Source organism: Sphaeramia orbicularis, chromosome 1 (genome assembly GCF_902148855.1).
Source record: "Sphaeramia orbicularis chromosome 1, fSphaOr1.1, whole genome shotgun sequence".
NCBI lineage: Eukaryota > Metazoa > Chordata > Actinopteri > Kurtiformes > Apogonidae > Sphaeramia > Sphaeramia orbicularis.
Genome location: NC_043957.1, coordinates 16,483,320 through 16,504,722, shown reverse-complemented (window position 1 = coordinate 16,504,722; position 21,403 = coordinate 16,483,320). Strand labels below are relative to the sequence as shown.

Sequence of the window (21,403 nt, the reverse complement as noted above, 5' to 3'; positions counted from 1 at the left end):
ACATAAAATACTCACAGGCAAACGTTTTTGGGGCCATACAAACAAGAGTGAAAGAAACGTGTCTGTTAGTTCCTTCTTATGTCCGAACTGACTATGGTAACATGGAAAGGACAAAACATACGTTAGTGCAACTTATTCTGACCACTTCAGGGCCCCTTTTGCTTGCTTTGAACAACTGAACATCACATATTAATGGGCTTATTAGTATTAGTACTGATTAGTGGGCTTAAGACTCCTGTCAATCACTCACAACTGTAAATACACTGGTGGGGACATAAACATGTGTAAAAGTAGTGGTTTTTTCCATGGACATTTTCATTTTAAATGTCTTCAGATGGTGGGGTTGAGAAGGACACAGTTGTTTGGAAGCACTGACGTGCAATTATTTTTATCACCGGAGTACTTCCAGTCTGGAATATCACTGAAAGGCAATACATGCTGTTGATGCGCCCCCCCCCCCCCCCCATGCGATTAATCACGATTAATCGCAGAAAGCCATGCGATTAATCGCGATTAAACATTTTAATCGCTGCCCACCACTAATATATATATATATATATATATATATATATATATATATATATATATATAGCACCTGAGTATTCATAAAATATTCTCCAGAAAAAGAAATCAAAATTAAACTGTCCTTTTGCATTACTTTAATGTGTTCACACATCATAAAGGCTTAATTCAGATCCTGTATCAATAATGTAACAATTACATAACTATCTGGACTACTGTTGCTTAACAGCTGAATACTGATTGCATATGTAGATATCTGCAGTAAGTATCTGCAGTATTTGCATGCTTAATATAGTTCCCCCATTGGAATAATGCCATACTACAAACTGTGGGCATTTGTCTCTTTTTTCATTAAGGTTGTGGCCATTTGTCTTGTGGGCATTTGTCATGGAATCACGCCGTTGGTGTCAACTAGTTTCCTTAAATGGCCAGTGATGGAATGAACAACCTTATGAAGGACATCGTCTGGGATATCATTGAGAACCTCCTGAATCTGTGAAATAAGAGGACCCCAGGAAGAGTAGCTGATGTCCTGCATCAGCTAATGGGGATCCTAATAAATACATACATACATACATACATACATACATACATACATACATACATAAAACAATAAGAAATCCCCATTAGTGTTGTCAGTTTAAAAAATGCTCTTGTCATGACTTCAGTGATACTAAAAATTATATAAGTAATTTCTAATGCCTAGTTAGTTTTCACCCACCCTGTAGTCCACTGGTTCCCAACCTTTTTTTGCTTGTGACCCCATTTTAACATAACAAATTTCTGGTGACCCCAGACAGTTGTTTTTGATCATGTAATAGTTTGCTATACTATGTTGCAAATAAATGTTAATTTTAGACAACATTTAGTCTATATAATGTATATTATTATGCACGGAGGCAGAAAAGCCAGATTACTGCACAAATTGTATTTTCCTTGGTCAGGATATGTACAGTCAGTCCAGCTTGTATTTACAAGGCTGACAATTAATACTGAACAAACAATAACTCAAACTATGAATTATAAAAGAGCTGCAGCATCTGAAACTGACCACAATGAACATTTGAAAGATAAACAGAACCACAGTGCTTCAGTTTCAGCTTCACAGTTCGTCATGTCTTTTATGGATTGTGATCGTCTCTGTCAACTCACTATATATTTTTTATCAGTCTTTTTTTTTTTAAATCAGTTACTAGAAATTTCAGGTGACCCCATTTGAATTCCACGTTGACCCTAAGGTTGAAAAACACTGCTGTAGTCAGCGGATACAAAGCGTTAATTCATTGTTGGTTTTGGATGACCTACAGTCAGTGTGTTCTGGTATAAGACTACCTCCTGCTGGTGAACATTTGGAATATCAACACTACGTAGAAACACTTCTTTGTACTGATCCGAATACTTTTATACTTTTATCACAGCTTTTCTACATGTGACTCAGGTCAGGACTACGACCAGTTCAAAGTGGAATCTGATATCTGCCATATTAACAAAAAAAAAAAAAAAAAAAAAAAAAAACACCCAAAAATTCTAACAAGGTTCTTGGTTGCATTGTCAGTACAGATCATTTGCACATTTAGATCAGAATAAGATTTGTCAGGGTGGGGTGTGTGGTTTTGGTGGTTAAAAATGTGTCATCAGGATCAAAGTTATGCAAAGTTGTGTGAACCCATTTGACTTCTCATAGACGTTATTAACATAAAGAGGAAGTCAGATATTAGCCTTGTCATTTTTACCAGCTGTTACATAAAAGAAAACCCCCATACAAGACCGTATCCTTCTGCTTATGATGTGAAATACTGATATGCTGCATTGTTTTCTACAGCCATTATCTACTGAGTGATGTTTTAATGGACGGATGAGGAACAGATATGGGTTTAACAGCAGCTTTGAGCGAGTTTGTCGTCATCCTCCTCTGTTTACCAGGTACTGTTTATCTTAAGACTTTCATTACAGTTACGGAAAAACAAGGGCAATATACTGCAGCATCGCTACTATGAAAACTTGCAAGACATGACTGCAGGAAAAGGTATATTTTTAGATCATATTAGAGCCATAATTCCAGTTATTTGACAGACAAGAAGAGTTCCTGTGGTTTGAAGATTTATTATTTCATTAATATTTATTTCAACACTAGATTGAAATTTTTAAAAAATCCAAAAACACAAAGCAGTGGCTCGGTTGTCAGTCATACCAAATATAAGAAAATTGGTAACTTAATGCAAATAAAAGGAGGAAGGAAGGTTGTTTTTATCAATTCTGACTCTCCATTGTCTCTAAGCAGCTGCTGTACTGATAAAGAAAGAGCAACATGTTGATGTTTAAGTCAGTAAAATAGACTTACAACAGAGAAATATTCATTTACAGTGTTAATTTATCCCTTTTCAGTTCGATTTTTACATTGTCAGGCTGTATAACATAACGAAAGGTTTCACATCAGTATTCTGCTCTTTCCTGTGGATTCACATGTGTGACCTCAAACAGGAAACAGATAATGCTTAACAGAGTGCTACACTGGTTGACTGTTCGCTGAATGCACCATGAGAAATGAGGCTTTACTGGTGTAAATAAAAGATTATATCATTCTGTTTTTGTATGTTATGGGTAAGTGATTGGGCCAAAATCACATCATCTTATATGTACATATCAAATCTGTTTCCTCTTATTTTTATCTTTAATTTCATACAAAGAAACCCTAGAATTCTTTTTTTGTTTGTACTTCCCCTCAGACGTATTCATTTCTCTGACAGAGGCCTCTTCACATTGTTTGTGTGTGTGTGCGTGCGTGCGTGTATTAGGATGGGCAAAATTCAAAAATCAAGATTCTTTAAGGGGATAATTAAGAGAGATATTTAGATAAGCAGACTGTTGTTTTGTTTTTGTTTGTTTGCATTTTTGTGTTGTTTTTTTATGTTTATTTTTTTCCCTAAATTTAAGGATAACTGATTTTCATCTCTCTACTTTAACTGTGAATATTTATTTAATATTTTCACAATTTTCTGCTACAATTTTTAAGCAATCTCCTGAACTAAAACAATTGTGTTATCTGCACACAATACAAACTGCAGTATCTTTGTCTATCATTAGCTAATATTAGCTAATGCTAACCATTAAAGATGCTATAGGACGCAGATAGAAGTAATTAATTATTCCAAACACATTTCTCCAGTTATTGCATATTTTATTCACTGCAAAAGATCAGAACGCCAGTAGTAGAAATACATTTTCTCATCACTAGCCATTTTACTTTCTTTTGTTTCTTTTTTTTAACATTCTTTATTGAGTTTTACAAGGTAATACAAAACACAAACATACAATTGTATACTTGATAACAATATACATATTTCCCCACCCGTATATACATCCATACATAAAAAAATATACAATTACCCATGTTCACAAGAATGAATAAAAATAAAACATCTGTATATACACTCACACCTAAAATTTAGATCAACACATATATACACAATAACATTGCACACACGCTTAAAATATGCATACATGTCTAAACACACATACAGATACAAACTTACACCCTATACCTCATCCCCCTCTTTTTATGTTTTTTTTTAAGAGAGATGAATTTAGAAGTCTATGATGTTCCATGGGATTGTCTGCAGTTTGTCCAATGTTCTTCTTCTGCGTAATTTGGTCTTTTGTTTCCTGACCCTGTAATCTTTTTCTCCTCCACATGAAATTCAATTCTTTTCTTCAGTGTTGAAACAGTAGTGACCTTTCTGTTTCTGGTGTGTTTTATTCCAGTGGTACGGAGTGAGAATGACTGGGGTGTGACTTGCATCTCGTCTCCGATCTGTGCCTTGAAAGGATCAACGGTGACCATGAGCTGCACCTACTCATACCCACCCACAATACATGGCCGTCACACTGTGGTGGAGAACACATTCTGGTTCATTAAACTTCCAAACCCAGAGCCTTTGGATCTGAGGATGCTCTCAGAGTATGCAGGTCGAGTTCAACATCGATGTGACAGTAACACGTGCACACTGACGATCACAGATCTGAGAGACAGTGACTCAGCCTTGTACAAGTTCAGATTAATAACAAATCAACCAGGTGGGTTTTATACTGGCCCACAAGGAGTACAGCTGTCTGTCCAAGGTAATATTTTATTTTAATATCACTGTCATCTCTGTGTTTTTAAAGTGAATGTTGAAGTTATAATCATTCTGGAGATCCCTGACAAGTTGTGGAAGGAACAGAATTACTAAGCCGGGGTCACCAACCCTGATCCTTGAGATCTACTATCCTGCAGGTTTTAGATGTATCCCTCTTCCAACACACCCGATTCAAATGATAAGCCTCTCATCAAACTCTGCAGAAACCTGATAATGACCGTCAGGTGTGCTGGAAGAGGGTAAATTCTACAACATTTCGGATAGTAGCTCTCAAGGACCAGGGTTGGTGACCCCTGTACTAAGCATTAAAGCTCAGATTAAAGTTGAGGGTTATCATATCACAAAGAGAGAAAACTGAAGAAAAAGTGTCTTTTTCAGTCCAATCTGTCATGAACTGAACACAACCCCAGTGTGTCCATCCACTGTCATTGATCCAACTCAATGGTTTTTACTGTTGAATCAATGTTGAAGATGACGGTGTTTCCATGGTAACTACAGAGCCTCTGAATGTCCAAATAAGTTATATCTGATGACCATGAAAAGATAAATAATTGTATTTTACACCAATTATTTACATGGATTGATAGGATTAGTGGATCAACAGGTATTAAACAGTTTAAATCAGTAGATGGTTTTAGTCGCCAGTGGCTGTTTGGGTCTTTATGGGTTAATACTTATTTTTATCTAAATTTGTTGCCGTTTTGATGGCTGTAAACCAGTGTTTCTCAACCTATTTTGAACTAAACCCCACTAACGACATCATGAGCTTCCTGCCACCCATGCAATGCAACAAGACTGTATGTGGAGGACGTGGTGGGTTGTAGAGCTCTATAGATAAAGCTCCCCTTACCTTATCATTGATTACCGCTACAGATTGAGGTCCCTGAGTGGGTGGGTGGGGGTATGTGCCGAGTCATTTATAATGTTGCATTATATTTTATAATGCTTGCACCCCCCCGGTTCAGAACCACTGCTGTAAACCACACAGCTAAGCATCACCAAGGGCGCCATTAGTATGCATAGATGTCATAGAATCCTCAAAAGTTATGATTATTCTGAGAATTTAAAACTATTAATATTACTTTATAGTAACTTGTGTGAAGTATGATGAAGTATGATATATGAAGTATGATAAGCAGGTGGATGAATCTGATCATCTGTGGAGTGGGATTCACATTTTGATGCACCTGAGATGGATACCTTCGGTACCATGCACTATGTACCATGCATAGTTTTCATCCTTGGAATAAACACATAAAGACCCAAACATTCGCCACTGACCAAAATAATCTACTGACCTAAACTGTTAAATACCTGTTGATCCACTAATCCTTTCAATACATGTAAATAATTGGTGCAAAATGCAGTTTTTCATCTTTTCACAGTCATCAGATATGACCCATTTGGACATTCAGAGGCTCCGTAGTTACTATGGGAACACCGTCATCTTCCACAACATTGATTCACCAGTAAAACCCATAGAGTTGGATCAATGACAGTGAATGGAGACACTTGGTTTATGTTCAATTAATGATATATTTTGTGGAAAAAGTCACTTTTTCTTCATTTTTTTCTGATTTGATCTAATAACCTTTGGATTTACTTTGAGATTTAATGAACATCTACATGATCAGTAAATTAAATACATAAAAAATACCTGATTTACACTAAAAATGCCAAATACAGAGGATAATGTGATAATAAATTGTGATAAATCACTTAAGAAAGGTTAAATATAGAGAAAATTTCATTTGGGAACTGACACAAAAGTAGCACCGGGTCTTTATGGGTTAAAAAACAAAACTGTAGCATTTCTTCTTTTTTTAGAGGTCCTGTAGCTTTCAGTAATTGTAAAACAATACACCACATAAACTATTAGTGCCATTAGCAGTATGACATGAAATTGCTGTGATCGGATAACCCCAGGTCATCAAAATGAAGAGCCTTTTCAGAAATTGCTTTTGTTTTGATTTTTGATTTTTATTTTTTACAGACCTAATCATAAAAAAGTCTTCCTCCAGGAAACTGCATTGTCAAATAATTCCTATCTCTTGTGAACATTTTAAACCCAACTACATCTGGTATGACAATGGAAAAAAGCAAAGCAAAGAAATGAGGTCTATTTCAGGCTATTCCCCACACAGCTATTCCTGTGCTGTGCCAGAATATGAGGATTTCCACTCTCCTTCTATGTGTGAGTTTATATCCAATATGCCTAATATTTGACACCATAACACTGGCAGTAATGATAAATGTTTTGTCTTCTAGGCTTACCTGATAGATGCAACAGTGTGACTTATACTGAGAAGAGAATCTGTGCATTCAAAGGCTCATCAGTCGACATTTCTTGCTCTTATGAAAGTGTGGGATCTATCGCTTCGCAATTCTGGTTCAGTCCCAATCGCAGCCATCAGTGGCAGAATCCCTCTCAGCCTGAGGACCTCAGTAAAGACTCACATTTTAATCAACGTGTCAAGGTAAAAACAGGTGGAAGGACAAACGGAAAGTCTACACTGAAAATCACTGACCTGAGAGTGAGCGATTCAGCCCAGTATCGCTTCAAGTTCAGAGCAGGACGCTTTGAATGGGGGAGTGATTTCCCTGGTACAACTCTGACTGTGAAAGGTAATGATGAAAATGAACAAACGATGCAATTAAATGACCAAAGCTTAATGAGATTGGTGATTTCTTCAATAATATTTTAGTAGTAATGTACAGTGATAGTGGCGTACAATTCGGTAATATACTTAATAATGTAGTAATGTTATGTACTTGCCAAAGTTCGAACCATTTAATGACTCCAGGAAAAATGAGTGAAAAGTAAAAGTAGTAACAACCACATTATAATGCTGACATTTATGTTCTCTTATGCAAAACTACACATGTCTAATTTATCTCATTTTAACCGGGGTTATGGCCTGATTTTGATTTTAGCTTTATTTTAACTCACCACATTACTCATGCAGATTAAAGATCCAGAACTGCGGTAAAAACAATAGCGGAGATGAGGATTGTCCTCAGATTCACACAATTTTTATTTACACCAATTTAAAACTACAGCATATAATAACGGTGTGCAGAATTGTATGACTAAAATATACAAAGACAAAATACCATCCCCTCCTTATTAGAGAAAAAAATTGCATTAGTGATTTGTTTTTAACCCGATTGAGTTATACTATCACTTACCCTTATAATATTTGTCAATTTAACCTTCCTCTGGTGTTAGCTTTCTGTTACCATCTCTTGTGTTAACGGGTTGGTTTTGACCCATGTCTTGAATCAGCTGTAAAATACACTAAAAACAGTTATCTATCATCCAATTTGTTTCTCATCTCTTGGTTACCTTGTTAGGCTGAAAATATCGGTTTTAATATTTTTGGTGTGAGCTTCCAGGCCTTTTTTTTTTTTGTCAGTATACCCCTCGATGTGCACTCTGCAGGTCACCAACTCTATACGACAAGGTTCAAGGTTTGAGTTGCATTTTAGTGACATTAAGGGCAAAAATTCAAGTTCTTGGTTATGGACTGAAAATATATCAGTTTAGGGTCAAATTTTCTCAGGAATCTGAATCTGAAATCATTTACGCAAAATCTTTTGTGGTTTTCAAATCACTGAGCGTTTATTGACTCAAGGCTGAAACATAAAAACATGAAATTTCGCCTATGATCGATTTTACCCTTTAATTCCTGTCAAAAATCAAACGTAACATGCTTTTTTCTCTTCATCTGTGAGCTTTGAATACTCCCCAGGAGGCCTTCCTTCCTCCACCCTGGATTGCTTTCGTCTTGGCATCTTAGCCCTATTCAGTCAGTCTGAAATTTAAAAAATATATATATCAATTAGGCATTACTCCATAACATGTGTAAGAGTTGTTTTATTAGTTTAACTATAAATTGATCTATAGAAGCCTTCCTAAAGGGATTCTGGCTGGTTAAATTGGCTTCATCATTGACTGAGCAAGTCAAAATCTAACAAATTGGTGGGCAGTTTCAAAAATGAAAATGAAGATTTGGTTGTAAAAAAAACAAAAACAACTTGATCTCACTTTAGGAAAGTAAATGGGCCTAAATAATATAAACTAATTGTAGCCCATATAGGTGGGCATAATTGATTAAATTTTGTAGGCTAGATATTGAAAACTGAGAGAATGCAAGTTTTTTTTACAATGGTATGTGTGTTTTTCAAAAACTAAAAACCGATGGGGGTAGGGTTTGTAAAAGTAATGATTTTACTTATCTAATATTAGAATATACTTAATTGTTGGGTAATGCTTTATTCACAACAGAAAAAGAAAGAGAATGGTGTATAATACATACAGATTTATGATAATATCAACTCTACATAAAGAATTATAAGTCAAATTCTTACCTAGAAGCCAAAAAATCCAAACAAAATTGTCACAGGACGTCTTCTGAGGAACTGGCTGATATGACGTCATTGACTTTGAACTGAAATCACTGAAACTGATACTCATTCAAAAGGCCAGACTGTAAGCTCTTCTTCTAAGGTTAAAAGGAAGCAAGTCCAGTGAAAATTTGCAAGCAGCAACAGGATTAATATGGGTTTTCAAATTATTTGTCACTGAAAAAGGGTAATTTTTGCCCACTTTTCAGCAAACATCATGCAAAAAGTCACACAAAGACAAGTGATACACATTTTTTGACGTTATATTCTGAAACTACACAATTTTTCCAATAAATTCAACACACGACACTGCATGAAAGGTATATATTTATTCCACAATATTTTTTTCTCAGTAATGTCACAATAATGATACTCAAAGTTTCAACCTTGTCATACTGAATTGACCTCTCATGCCAGTCTTTGCTTGTTTTGTTTTTTTGCAGGTAAACTGGATAATAAGACAAAATGAGAATCGCCTAAAGCTCACGATTGGTAGAGGAGCTGTCTGTCAGTGTGTTGGCTGACAGTGCACTTATGAGTTCAGTTTTGGCTCTAATTATTGCTTGATCATCTTATTTTTATAACTGGGTGGAAATCAACCCTAACAACACAAAGGTCATAATTTCAACCAGAGCGTTTTATAATTTAGTGACAAAATCATTTTATTATCTTTTTGAAATAGAGGTTCCTGACAAAGTCAAAAAGCCTTGATGCAATAAACAAATTTTATGCATTTAAAACATAAAATGGGTTGGTGCCGACCCTAACACAAGAATAAGGTTAAAAGATGATTTTAGATGTCAAGATTTTTTTTGACAAGTTTGTTGTAAAACTGTAGAAGTATCAAACTGGAACAATATTTAAATATAAAGACCACACATCTGAAAGTCAGGGAGCCTTGAAAAGACCTGAAAAAGTAGCTTACTCAGTGAAATCATTGCAGCCTATTTAGCACAACCTACATCCAGGAGGGACATTAGGCTGTTGGCTCCATCATTTTAATGTTAGACTATATTAATACACAGAAACTCCCAAGAATTTTAAATTGTTATTACCAGAGTTAAATCCACATTATTCCTACATTATTATCTATGTATTACCTATTTATTACTCCTCTTTGTTATCACTGCGCTGTAATGTAAAATGCTACTAATACTTTTATTTTACAGGGTTGAGGTTAAAGTGACATTTTAATGTTTCTTTTACTGTTCACAGATCCAGATATAAAAGTGGAGGTGATCTGGTCCTCCGCTGGGTTAAGGCTGGTCTGTCAGAGCAGCTGTCCAGGTCCTCACTCTTACATCTGGTACAGAAATAATGTAAAAATTACAGAGGAGACGTCCTTTTCTTATAGCAGACATGTAGATCTCGAAGAAAGTTATTCCTGCGCAATCAAAGGATATGAACGTCATCGACCTCTTCCAGTGTGTAAGTTCAAACAAACTGACATAGGAACTTTAAAAAGTGTTCATTTTCTTACTTTCTCTTTTTTAATTTAATGCCAAATTGGCTTCCATGACTTTGCTTGGTCCTTTACCAAAGTCAGAGGGCTCTACACAAAATTAAACAATAATGAACAACATAATCAAAATATAGACAAATATGTACATATGAAAAAAATCTAAATACATCATACTAAACAGAAAAAAAAATCAAGAACTGTAATATTCAGTAGATATTATGCCACTTCTGTGTACTTAAACTTAAGGACCTGAGTACTCCCAATTAGAAAATATTATTCACTGTTTCACCTACCAACACTAGGTGGTAAAGGAGTTTTTGTCATAAGCTGTGATCATATGAATGTCCTCTTCTGTCTGCAGATGCTCCCAAAATTCCTAAAGTGTTTGTGAGTCCCTCACCAGTTTTGGACATAATGGAAGGCAATTCAGTGTCTCTGACCTGCAGCAGTGACGCCAACCCAGCGGCTAAATATGCCTGGTTCAGCATGAACAATACACAGCTGAACACAGAGACACAGCTTGTGTTCGTACCCATCCAGTCCTCAGACTCTGGAGGTTATCGTTGTACAGCTGAGAACGAGTTAGGGCAGAGGACGTCTAAGGTTATTTCTATTAATGTACAATGTAAGTAAAAATAACTTTACTGTGCTAACCAGCCGGAGTGACTTTTTTATTTTGCATATAACACTTTCCTTTGTCAATCCCTTTTAAAAACTCATTTATTTTAGATTGCTTTTAATGTTTAATCTTAATGTTTAATGTTTAACTGTTTTATATTCGTATACCTGCCTTTTGCACCTGCTTTTAATCAGTTTTTAATATGTCTGGTTTCTGTTTTTATCTGTTGCAAGTGTCTTTGAGTTCTGTGAAAAGCACTATACAAATAAAATGTATTATTATTATTATTATTATTATTATTATTATTATTATTATTATCATTATTATTATTTTCACATTCTGCTGGTGCACATGTGTTTTAGTCACAATACTGTACAATACTGTACTCATAAAGTTTGCAGACGCCTGAGTAAATGTGTTGTTGTCTCAACGCTGATCACAGCCCAGTACTGTCTGACTTCACTCACAGGTGTTAGTCCTCCTCTCTTATCGTTCTATTTAACCCATACAGACCCAGTGCCACTTGTACGGCAACTCCTGGATGAATTTTTCTCTCCATCTAACCTTTTTCTAATTAATAAATCACCACTTATTTTAATATTATCTTCAGTATTTTACATTTTTCAGTGTAAATCATGTATTTTACTATATTTCATTTACTGAAACTCAAAGTAAATTCAAAGGTTATTATATCAAAACAGAGAAAATTAAAGAAAAAGTGACATTTTTCAGCAAAATCTATCATTAACTCAGTGGTTCTCAGTCTTTTTCTTTCAGGTCCCCCTTTGGGGAACGAAAAATCTCCAGGTCCCCCTCAACCCCAACAACACTGTAGCAATGGTGCAATTCTAACTTTTAATGAAAGAAGATTTTTGCTTGAACAATACAAATAAACTAAACCAGACTGCTCCCTGAGATAGTATTTTTCCAAATAAAAATAGGACATGCATAATTATCTTACAACTATAACATTGAAGTTATTTTTTTAGAACAACAAACTAATTTGGTATCAAAGATGAACATTTTAACAATATCAGTTTCCATTGCACATCTAAGTGCAAACTGTAAAAACTGTGCAAAAACAGAAACATTGCACTTTTTTTCCAGTCCAATATTTTCCATTCTCCAAACCTAAACTCTTTGTCAGGTCTAGTGACAGATCAACATGGCAGTAGATTTGTTTGGTGTACGTCCCTAAAATGAGTCCAGGGTGCTCCAACACTAAAAAATTAGTTCCATCTGCTACATGTTCTAACCTGAGTGATTCCCCCCCCCCCCCCCCCCCCCCCCCCCCCCCCCGCCCACCAGGAAGCCTTCACTTCCACCCTAGGAGGCCCACCCCACAGTTTGAGAAACACTACATTAACTGAACTTAAACCAAGTGTGTCCATCCACTCTCATTGATCCATCTCCATGGGTTTTACTGTTGAATCAATGTTGTAGAAGATGACAGTGTTTCCACATTCACTACAGAGCCTCTGAACATCCAAATAGGTCATATCTGATGACCATGAATAGATCAAAAACTGCATTTTACACCAATTATTTACATGAATTGATAGGATTGGAGGATCAACAGATATTAAACAGTTCAGATCAGTTGATGCTTTTGGTCTTTCGGTCTTTATGGGTTAATCAAGACTGAGGTTGATGATTTCAGGAAAAAAAAACCTCCAGCATCATCTTCTGTGGTCATCTCTGACCAGATAGTGGATAATTACAAGTATCTTGATAACTCACTGAGCTTTGATTCATATGCTGATGTTGTCTGCAAAAAAAGCCCACCGTACCATAAGCTTCATGGTTTTGATGTTGACCAGACTGTTATGAAAATGCTATGAATTTGCTAGTTTGGAGCACTATTCTTTAGAAATACAAACCCAATGCAAAGTATTTCAAAGATGCACAGTAAAATTGCAGATGTTACGTTACATTTATTTAAGATACCAGCGTGATATCTTTAGTGATATCTAGTGGTCAGGTTGCAGATTTCAGCAAATACAGTATAAATCATAGTTATAGAAATAATAAATGTGTACATTTTATTTTTAAAGCACATTTTAAAGTCACAAAGTGTGGCTCAGAGGTGGCAAAATAAAACATGTAATCATCATGATTTGAAAGAGTTAACAATTTTGAGTACAAAACCTGATTAAAAAAAAACAAAACAAAAAAACATAGATGCCTCAAGTAAACTCAGGAATATTCCAATAATCATTAACTGCTTTATTAACACAGTGAATGTATTACTGATAATCTCTTTGACTTCCTTTATGCTACTGTGTCTCCTCCAGATCCTCCCAGGCGTCCCTCTGTGTCCGTGAGTCCGTCTGGTCCGATAGTGGAGGGCAGTTCAGTGACTCTGACCTGCAGCAGTGATGCGAACCCAGCAGCTCATTATACCTGGTACAAGGAGGATCAAACCCTCACCCCAGGAAAAAACAGCAGTTACAGTTGGATCAGGATCAGCGCTGAAGACAAAGGGAGATACCACTGCACATCTGCAAACCAGCATGGACAGATGAACTCAATGTTTCAGTTTATAGATGTTCAGTGTGAGTACATAGATCTTTTATTCATCTTAACAGTGAACTACTATGGTGTTGTAACGGTGTAGATGTTCTGATATGCAGTGATGTCTAACAGACCCTTTTTATTGTTCTTATGGGTCATTTTCCAGTGTCAGCCTGAAATGGCTTTTTTTTTTCTTTTTTTTTTTTTGCCAACAAACTAATCAGTTCTCAGCTGGAAAAAGACAAAAATCCAGGCACTCACTTGGAATTCAATGCCTCAAACAAAGAGAAGCCTATTGGATTTATGTTCTCAAAGCCACAGAACACTCAGGCCTGAATGAAGATTTTGATTTATCATGTTATTTATCCATCCATCCATTATCTTCCGCCTTATCCGGGGCCGAGTCGTGGGGGTAACAGTCTAAGCAGGGACGCCCAGACCTCCCTCTCCCCAGACACCTCCTCCAGCTCTTCTGGGGGGACCCCGAGGCGTTCCCAGGCCAGCCAAGAGACATAGTCTCTCCACCATGTCCTGGGTCTTCCCCGAGGTCTCCTCCCGGCAGGACATGCCTGGAACACCTCCCCAGGGAGGCGTCCAAGACGCATCTGAAACAGATGCCCGAGCCACCTCAGCTGGCCCCTCTCGATGCGGAGGAGCAGCGGCTCTACTCCAAGCTCCTCCCTGGTGGCTGAGCTCCTCACCCTATCCCTAAGGGTGCGCCCAGCCACCCTGCGGAGGAAACTCATTTCGATCGCTTGTATCCGGGATCTTGTCCTTTCAGTCATGACCCAAAGCTCATGACCATAGGTGAGGGTAGGAACGTAAATTGACCGGTAAATCGAGAGCTTCGCCTCTCGGCTCGGCTCCCTCTTTACCACAACAGACTGATACAGCGACTGCATCACTGCAGCTACTGCACCAATCCTCCTGTCAATCTCACACTCCATCCTTCCCTGATTTACAGATATATTCATTATCATTATATATTACCCCACTATGCCATACTAAATAATAAAAAAAAAAGATTCTGTTTCCTGGTGTGTCCACACATACCATGCCATGTTTCTTTTAAAAACTTTTCTTCTTCACTTGTTGTGACGTCCGTCAACATTTTTTTTTTTTTTTTTTTTTTTTAATTCAGTTGACTCTAGTTGCAGAAAAAGGTCTTTCCATTGCAGTTTTGTGTGATATACTAATTGCGCTACACCCAAAAAACCACCTCTTGCCAGTGTAAACACTTTTAATTGAAAAATGAGAGTTTGGGCAAAATAGTAATTTTTCCATTAGGTAAATTTGTATGCACAAGTTATATTCACACAATTTGAGGGTCAATGGAAAAGTGACTATTGTCAACAAGTCATTAATGTCAGCCTTTTTAGTATCCTTTAGTTTATCTTCCTTTAACATCTGTGTTATGTGTCTTTACATATTTTCCTCCAGATCCTCCAAGACTTCCCTCTGTGTCCGTGAGTCCGTCTGGTCAGATAGTTCAGGGCAGTTCAGTGACTCTGACCTGTACCAGTGATGCAAACCCACCTGTTACTAAATACACCTGGTACAAGGAGGATGAAGACTCACCAAAAGCATCAGGACAGAACTTCACCATCATTGACTTCAAATCTGAACACAGTGGGAATTATTACTGTGAAGCCCAGAACAGCAGAGGACGACAGAACTCCACCTCACATCTGATTGTGTTGACAGGTATGATTTGTAGATTTCATGCTCCATGACATAGACTGGACCTGACTCTGCTCGACACAAACACACTGTAGCTTAACAGTAGATATTACAGTCTATTTATTCATTTGTTTAAGTGGGTGAAATCAAGAATATAATATAAACAAGTCTGCAGCAGGACTCGTTTGCACTCAACAATAACGCAGCAAACATTAAATGATCTTTTCTCTGTTTCCGCAAATGTCAGTATTTCTTGTTACTAAACAGGTTCATTGAAATCATCTGTTACTGGAACAATCACTACTCTCCTCTTGGCTGTTACACTCCTGGCTATTTTCGTGTGGATTAGGTGAGTGATTTTTTTGTCATATATTCATTAAGCACCGAGCCATTTATTCATGATGCGTATGATAATTGTCCTCCACAGGAGAAAAGGGGTTTTCAAGCAGCAGCCCAGGCCTAGAGAAACACCAGAGAGCAGCACACGGGTGAGGGAGATGGCAAAAAAAAAAAAAAAACATTGATTAGGTATGATAGAGCAACATTTCATTTTACTCATGTGTAGGGATGGGAATCGATAACAATTTAGCAATTCCAATTCCATTATAAATTTTGCTTATCGATCCGATTCCTTATCGATTCTCTTTGGGTGAGGGAATAAAAGAGTACAAATGGGTGTGTTTGCATTAACTTTCTTTTATATTTCCATCTCTGCACATAAAATATAACATATACAGTATGTACAAATGATAATAACAGATGACACCGGACCCGGTTTGTGGGATGGGGGGGCGTGGGGGTGTACAGTGAAAGTGAAACTAAAGACACTTTACTAATTCCTCTATTGCCGCATTTCCACTATGTGGAACTGGTTCGACTCGCCCCGTCTCCCGTTGTTGTGCACCTCATTTCCTTTCCCCTACCTTCGGAAACTTGTATTTGAGGGGGTACGACATTTGTTGCCCGCACTGGAACTGGGCCCAGATGATGGCCTGCAGGGGCGGCTGCTCGTCTTTCAGACAGGGGAAGCTCATTGTCGGTTTACATTAAAAAAAAATGCCAAGTTATTTAAACATAAATTTGGCCCTCTGTTCCTTTTTAAGAAAATGGTCAGTGACCTTATCGTACCAAGTAAACAAGAAAACGTTGAAATTATGTTAAATTGAAACAAGGAAGTACAATGAGTGTGTTTTGTTTACAGTGCAAGAAATGAACAAGTAATTTCGTAGTGGTTTCTCTCTCGATTTCACAGCAGAATGTGCAACGGTATTAAACTGAACTCTGTCAGTGAAGGAGTAGATCTTTAACTAGCTGTCAACCAAACGGGATTCAGCCTTTCGACTGATCCTCCAATCAGCATGTGAAATCCTGGTGTCCAGCCCGGCCGAGCCCCGCCCACAGCTTCATTCACCCCCAGAGATGCCGGGCGTCCGGCGGCGGGACAACATTGTGGCATTTATCCAATAACTGTCCAGTTTTGAGGCAATGAAAAAAACTGTTCCTCTCAGTCCCATTGAAGTGCATTGACATCGGGCATCTACGGGCAAATGCACTGAGCAGAGATCGAATGAGAAAACCGCGCAACAAGAATGGATGAGAAGTTAATGACATCGAGTCCACTGATTTGTGATGAAGCTGATTCTGAACGAACTTGTCTTTGAGATGAACGTGTTCTAACATATTTGTAGTCAATGAATTGTCAACACAACCGTACATATTTAACCATTTAATTTTTGTAATTTTAGGGGAAGCCGGGCTTCCCTTGCAGTCTATGAGAAATCGCCATTGACGGCCTGGTGTTCACTCTACCGCTAGATTCACAAGCGCCGCTAAGTAGCATATCAAATACACGATATTCCTGCAAATGAATCACATGCTGTGGACAAACGTTTGAGCTTATTGGAGGGATTCCACCCTTTTGAAGAAATGGAAGTTTTGCAAGTGTTACAAGTGGACCTGGTGTCGTCTTTTTAGACCATTTCTGCCTCAACGCCATGTTGGCTACGTTCTGACCAAAACAATGCAGTGTATGTGTGACGTCATCGCGCAAGTGCAATGAAGGCGGAATCGATAAGCAGAATCATTAAGCAGGCAGGTAAACGATTCCAAGGAATCGAGCTACTGGGATCCGGTTCTCAAAAAGAACCAGTTCTCGATTCCCATCCCTACTCATGTGTCATGCAGAAAATGTAGAGCTGATTAGATCAAACATGCAGGCTTTGTCGTCCAGTTGGTTTAAATCAATTTCTATTCCAAAATAGTGATGTCCCAATCTGAATTTTTTTGCTTCCAATTTCATTTTTTTTTTTTTTTTTATGATTAGGTTCACTGATACCGATCCAATACTGACTTTTTACTATGAAATTTTGATTTAAATTCTGTGTCATTATTTATAAGTTATTATGCTATTATTTTACTTGAGATTACATTTGGGCTGAATGTGGAACCTGAACTAAAACAACTTTGACACCTTTGACTCTTAATAACTATAATTGTTGCACTTTGCAAATTCATACTGTGATCCAAATTATAACCTTTGGTGGGCTGGTTTGCCACTGCTGTAGCACATTTATAGACAAGTCCGTGGGCTTATTCCACCAAATAGTGATGTCTGAACTTTTCTCAAGTTACAACACTAGTATTGTGTTATTTAGAAATGAATATGAACTTGTTTTCTTAGTATTATTTGAGGTATGAAAACACTTGCGTCTTTTTGTTATTTTGACCACGTGTTGTGTTCTGCAAATACATGCTCTAAACTAGAAAAGCACTCGGAGAGCGCAGACCTCCGCCAAGACAGACCCCACCCGATCACTACCAAAATTTAATCATTTGTTCCTTGTGCCAGTATCAACATTTCCTGAAAATTTCATGAAAATCTGTCCATAACTTTTTGAGTTATCTTGCTAACAAACAAACAAACAAACATACAAAGCAAAGTGATCATAATACCTCCTGGTGAGGCAATAACAATACTTTTACTAAGTGGCTATTGACACATTACTGTGGCACGAAATATCAGTTTGTCTATTACCACAGAGCCAATCAGCGCCCTCGTTATATCATGTCTAAACTGGTAATTTACATACCGAAAAAGTACCAAGGCAATTATATAGGGAATAGGTCAATCTGAGTTACGGATGATGTGTAGCTCACTGTGCAACATATTGGACTGCAATGCTGGAGACTTAGGTTCAATACCTGGTCAGACTAGCATTTACTTGAACTGAAGTCACACATCACACTGCTGCATCGAGCATGTAGTTCCGCCCAACTTCTCCAGCCTCCAGAGCAAAAAACACCATAAAACCCCATATAGAGTATTTAGAACTAGAAGCACTCGGAGAGCGCAGACCTCCGCCAAGGCTGATCAGTGGCCCCCCCCGTGGGCCCCCCCACGCCAAGGAGGTTATGTTTTTGCCAGGGTTTGTTTGTTTGTCTGTCTGTTTGTCTGTCCGTTAGTGTGCAACATAACTCAAAAAGTTATGGACAGATTTTGATGAAATTTTCTGGTCTGCGCCCCCTCGGGGGCCCCCCCACCCCCGATCACCACCAAAATTTAATCATTTCTTCCTATCCCATTTCCAACAAACCCTGAAAATTTCATCAAAATCTGTCCATAACTTTTTGAGTTATGTTGCACACTAACGGACAGACAGACAAACAAACAAACCCTGGCAAAAACATAACCTCCTTGGCGGAGGTAACAGTAATTCCTATTCTATACTATATACTATCACTAGTTTGTAATTTCTTCCATCAGTTGCCACAGTACTGTGGTAGCAAAATGCACAAAAGAATGGACTGAAGTATACGCCATATATTGCCACAGTACTGTGGCAATAGAGGCTGATGAGTTCATGGAACAGTATCTGTGATTGGATCTAGTACAAATGCTAACATTTGATTGGTCTGTGGCGATAGATAAACCAATATTTTGTGCCACAGTACTGTGGCAGAAGCCATTGCCAAATTAAATATAGGAAAATAACTGACTTCCATGAGAAAAAAAAATGCAAAACACAGAGGATAATAATATTAGAATAAATGGTGATAAATCACTTAAGAAAGGTTAAATAGAGAGAAAAATTAATTTGGGAAGTGACATAGAAGTAGCACTGGGTCTTTGTGGGTTAACGAGATATTTCTTCAACCTTACGACACTGTCAAAAAGAACTGTGCAGTTACATATGTCAGGTTATACAAGACTATTATCCTCCAATAACCCTACAAGGTTTTTACTTCAGGATCCCTGGAATAACAGTTTTTTTTTTAACCGTAATCATCCTGTTTACACTATATTTTATACTGTGTGTATGTGTTATCAGTTGAGTACACATGTAGATGATTCACGAGATGATTCAGCTGTAGCCCAGAGACAACCAGCAGAACAGCACGATGACTGTCACTACTCCGTCATCCACTTCAGTAAGAACCAGGATTATGCTCTTTACTCCAACACTGGACCAGCTCAGCTCCACAGACAAGAAGAGGAGGAGGAGGATGAGGGGGATGTTGTCTATACTAATGTCGAATTTGTCAGTGCCAGTAGTTCTCCAAGGTGAGCAGCAAAATGTAGCTAATGCCCTGTCCACACTAGCATGGGTATTTTTTGAAACAGATATCTGTTTTCTAGAAGAAATTGTGGCTGCAAGACCTTCATTTTAATAAATATCTCAGTCCTCACAACAATACTAAAATGACTAAAATGAATAGTTACTGTTGTTCAAACTGGATAATACTGGACATAACAGATTCAGAGGCTTTAATCTGTCTTTAAAGTGTAGTTCAGTTGTAAATTTGTGTTACTTTAGGTGTTGGTTTTGGTTGTTGAAATGTATTCTTCACATAATATGGATTTGTCCATAACGCTGGTCCAGTCCGGTCCATCTCCTAAGGGTATTGGTACTGGCCTCAAGCTACTGCAGGTCATACACTGATTTATACACCTGGATGCTTCATGTGCAGCTTCAGGACACAAACACATAATAGACATGAACAAATTGGAGACGGACATCATCTTCTGGTCTCTACGTTTCCCTGGAACACACAGATGCACATAAACCAGAGTTTAGAAAGATCTACACTTTGGATAGAGTTTAAAAATGTCTATTATGTGACCTAAAATGCTGTTTACATGTGGAAAAAAGAAAAACATTTGTTTTGTAAAATATCTGCATTACTGTGAATAGGGCATAAAGTAGAAACAAAAACATTTAAGACACTTTCAGCTTGAAACTGAAGTAACTGCTTTGTTTATTTACAGGACAAACCATCAAAAAGCTGCAGAGGATCCATTTACAATTTACAGTGTGATCAACAAATGATGACGGATTTGTCGTATCTTTAAGGACTGCAAACTGAATAAGGAACCATAGTCTATTCTGGTTTATTTGGTCCAGATTATTCATTTGTGTCATGAGGCCCAAGCTATACATCAGGTAACTATACACCGAAAACATAATTATGAACATCATACTCTATATCCACAAATATAAAAAAAAAATCACCTGTCTTTTTTCAGTTCTTTTTCTTTTACCTTTTTGTTTTTCCTGTGTCTGCTGATGTTTAGCACATGTTCTTTCTGTTTGTATGATAGCAATGCAGTTGGGTGTTTCTATGAAACTGGTCCCTAAAAACCGAACAGAGGGGCTAAAAATTCAAACCAGATGTAGACTAATCTTATGAAGCAAGTTTGGAAGCACTTTGGGTCTATTTTAAAAATAAATATTTACTGAGATACAAAAGAAACAATTTTTCAAATAAAAAACATTTTTATATTGTCTTTACATTACTTTTAAAACAAAAATCTGCATGTAACATGGTAAAACGACACGGAAATTACATGCTACTATTTTTTTTTTTTTTAATATCTTCTTAGTCCCTCACAGGTACATTTTGAGAATTGAACACATTACACAAGGCAGAGTGTTTCACAAAAATGACCGCTGTTGCAAAATCACTCACGATTTCTATGCATTTAAATGGGCAGTTTCCGCATGCAACACAAGTGGACACAATGGGTTATATGCAAAACCTGGAATGAGACTGAGATTTATGAAA

At 37.3% G+C, this 21,403-nt stretch overlaps 1 protein-coding gene across 1 annotated transcript; it reads left to right on the top strand.

The window, feature by feature from the left end:
* Nucleotides 1-2,267: 2,267 nt before the first annotated feature.
* Nucleotides 2,268-21,024, top strand: LOC115437297 (Fc receptor-like protein 5). The gene is made up of 12 exons (XM_030160534.1): nucleotides 2,268-2,445; nucleotides 4,285-4,641; nucleotides 6,652-6,852; nucleotides 6,927-7,283; nucleotides 10,281-10,493; nucleotides 10,889-11,152; nucleotides 13,441-13,701; nucleotides 15,101-15,364; nucleotides 15,608-15,689; nucleotides 15,768-15,828; nucleotides 19,669-19,901; nucleotides 20,607-21,024. The coding sequence occupies exons 1-12, from the start codon at nucleotides 2,391-2,393 to the stop codon at nucleotides 20,665-20,667; spliced, it is 2,409 nt and encodes an 802-aa protein (XP_030016394.1). The 5' UTR covers nucleotides 2,268-2,390; the 3' UTR covers nucleotides 20,668-21,024.
* Nucleotides 21,025-21,403: the final 379 nt, after the last annotated feature.

Bases quoted from the DNA above. Each gene is read 5' to 3' on its own strand.
- LOC115437297 (XM_030160534.1), top strand. From the start codon at position 2,391: ATGGGTTTAACAGCAGCTTTGAGCGAGTTTGTCGTCATCCTCCTCTGT. The intron at 15,829-19,668 runs GTGAGGGAGATG...ATGTGTTATCAG, and splicing joins CACCAGAGAGCAGCACACGG to TTGAGTACACATGTAGATGA. The intron at 19,902-20,606 runs GTGAGCAGCAAA...GTTTATTTACAG, and splicing joins AGTGCCAGTAGTTCTCCAAG to GACAAACCATCAAAAAGCTG.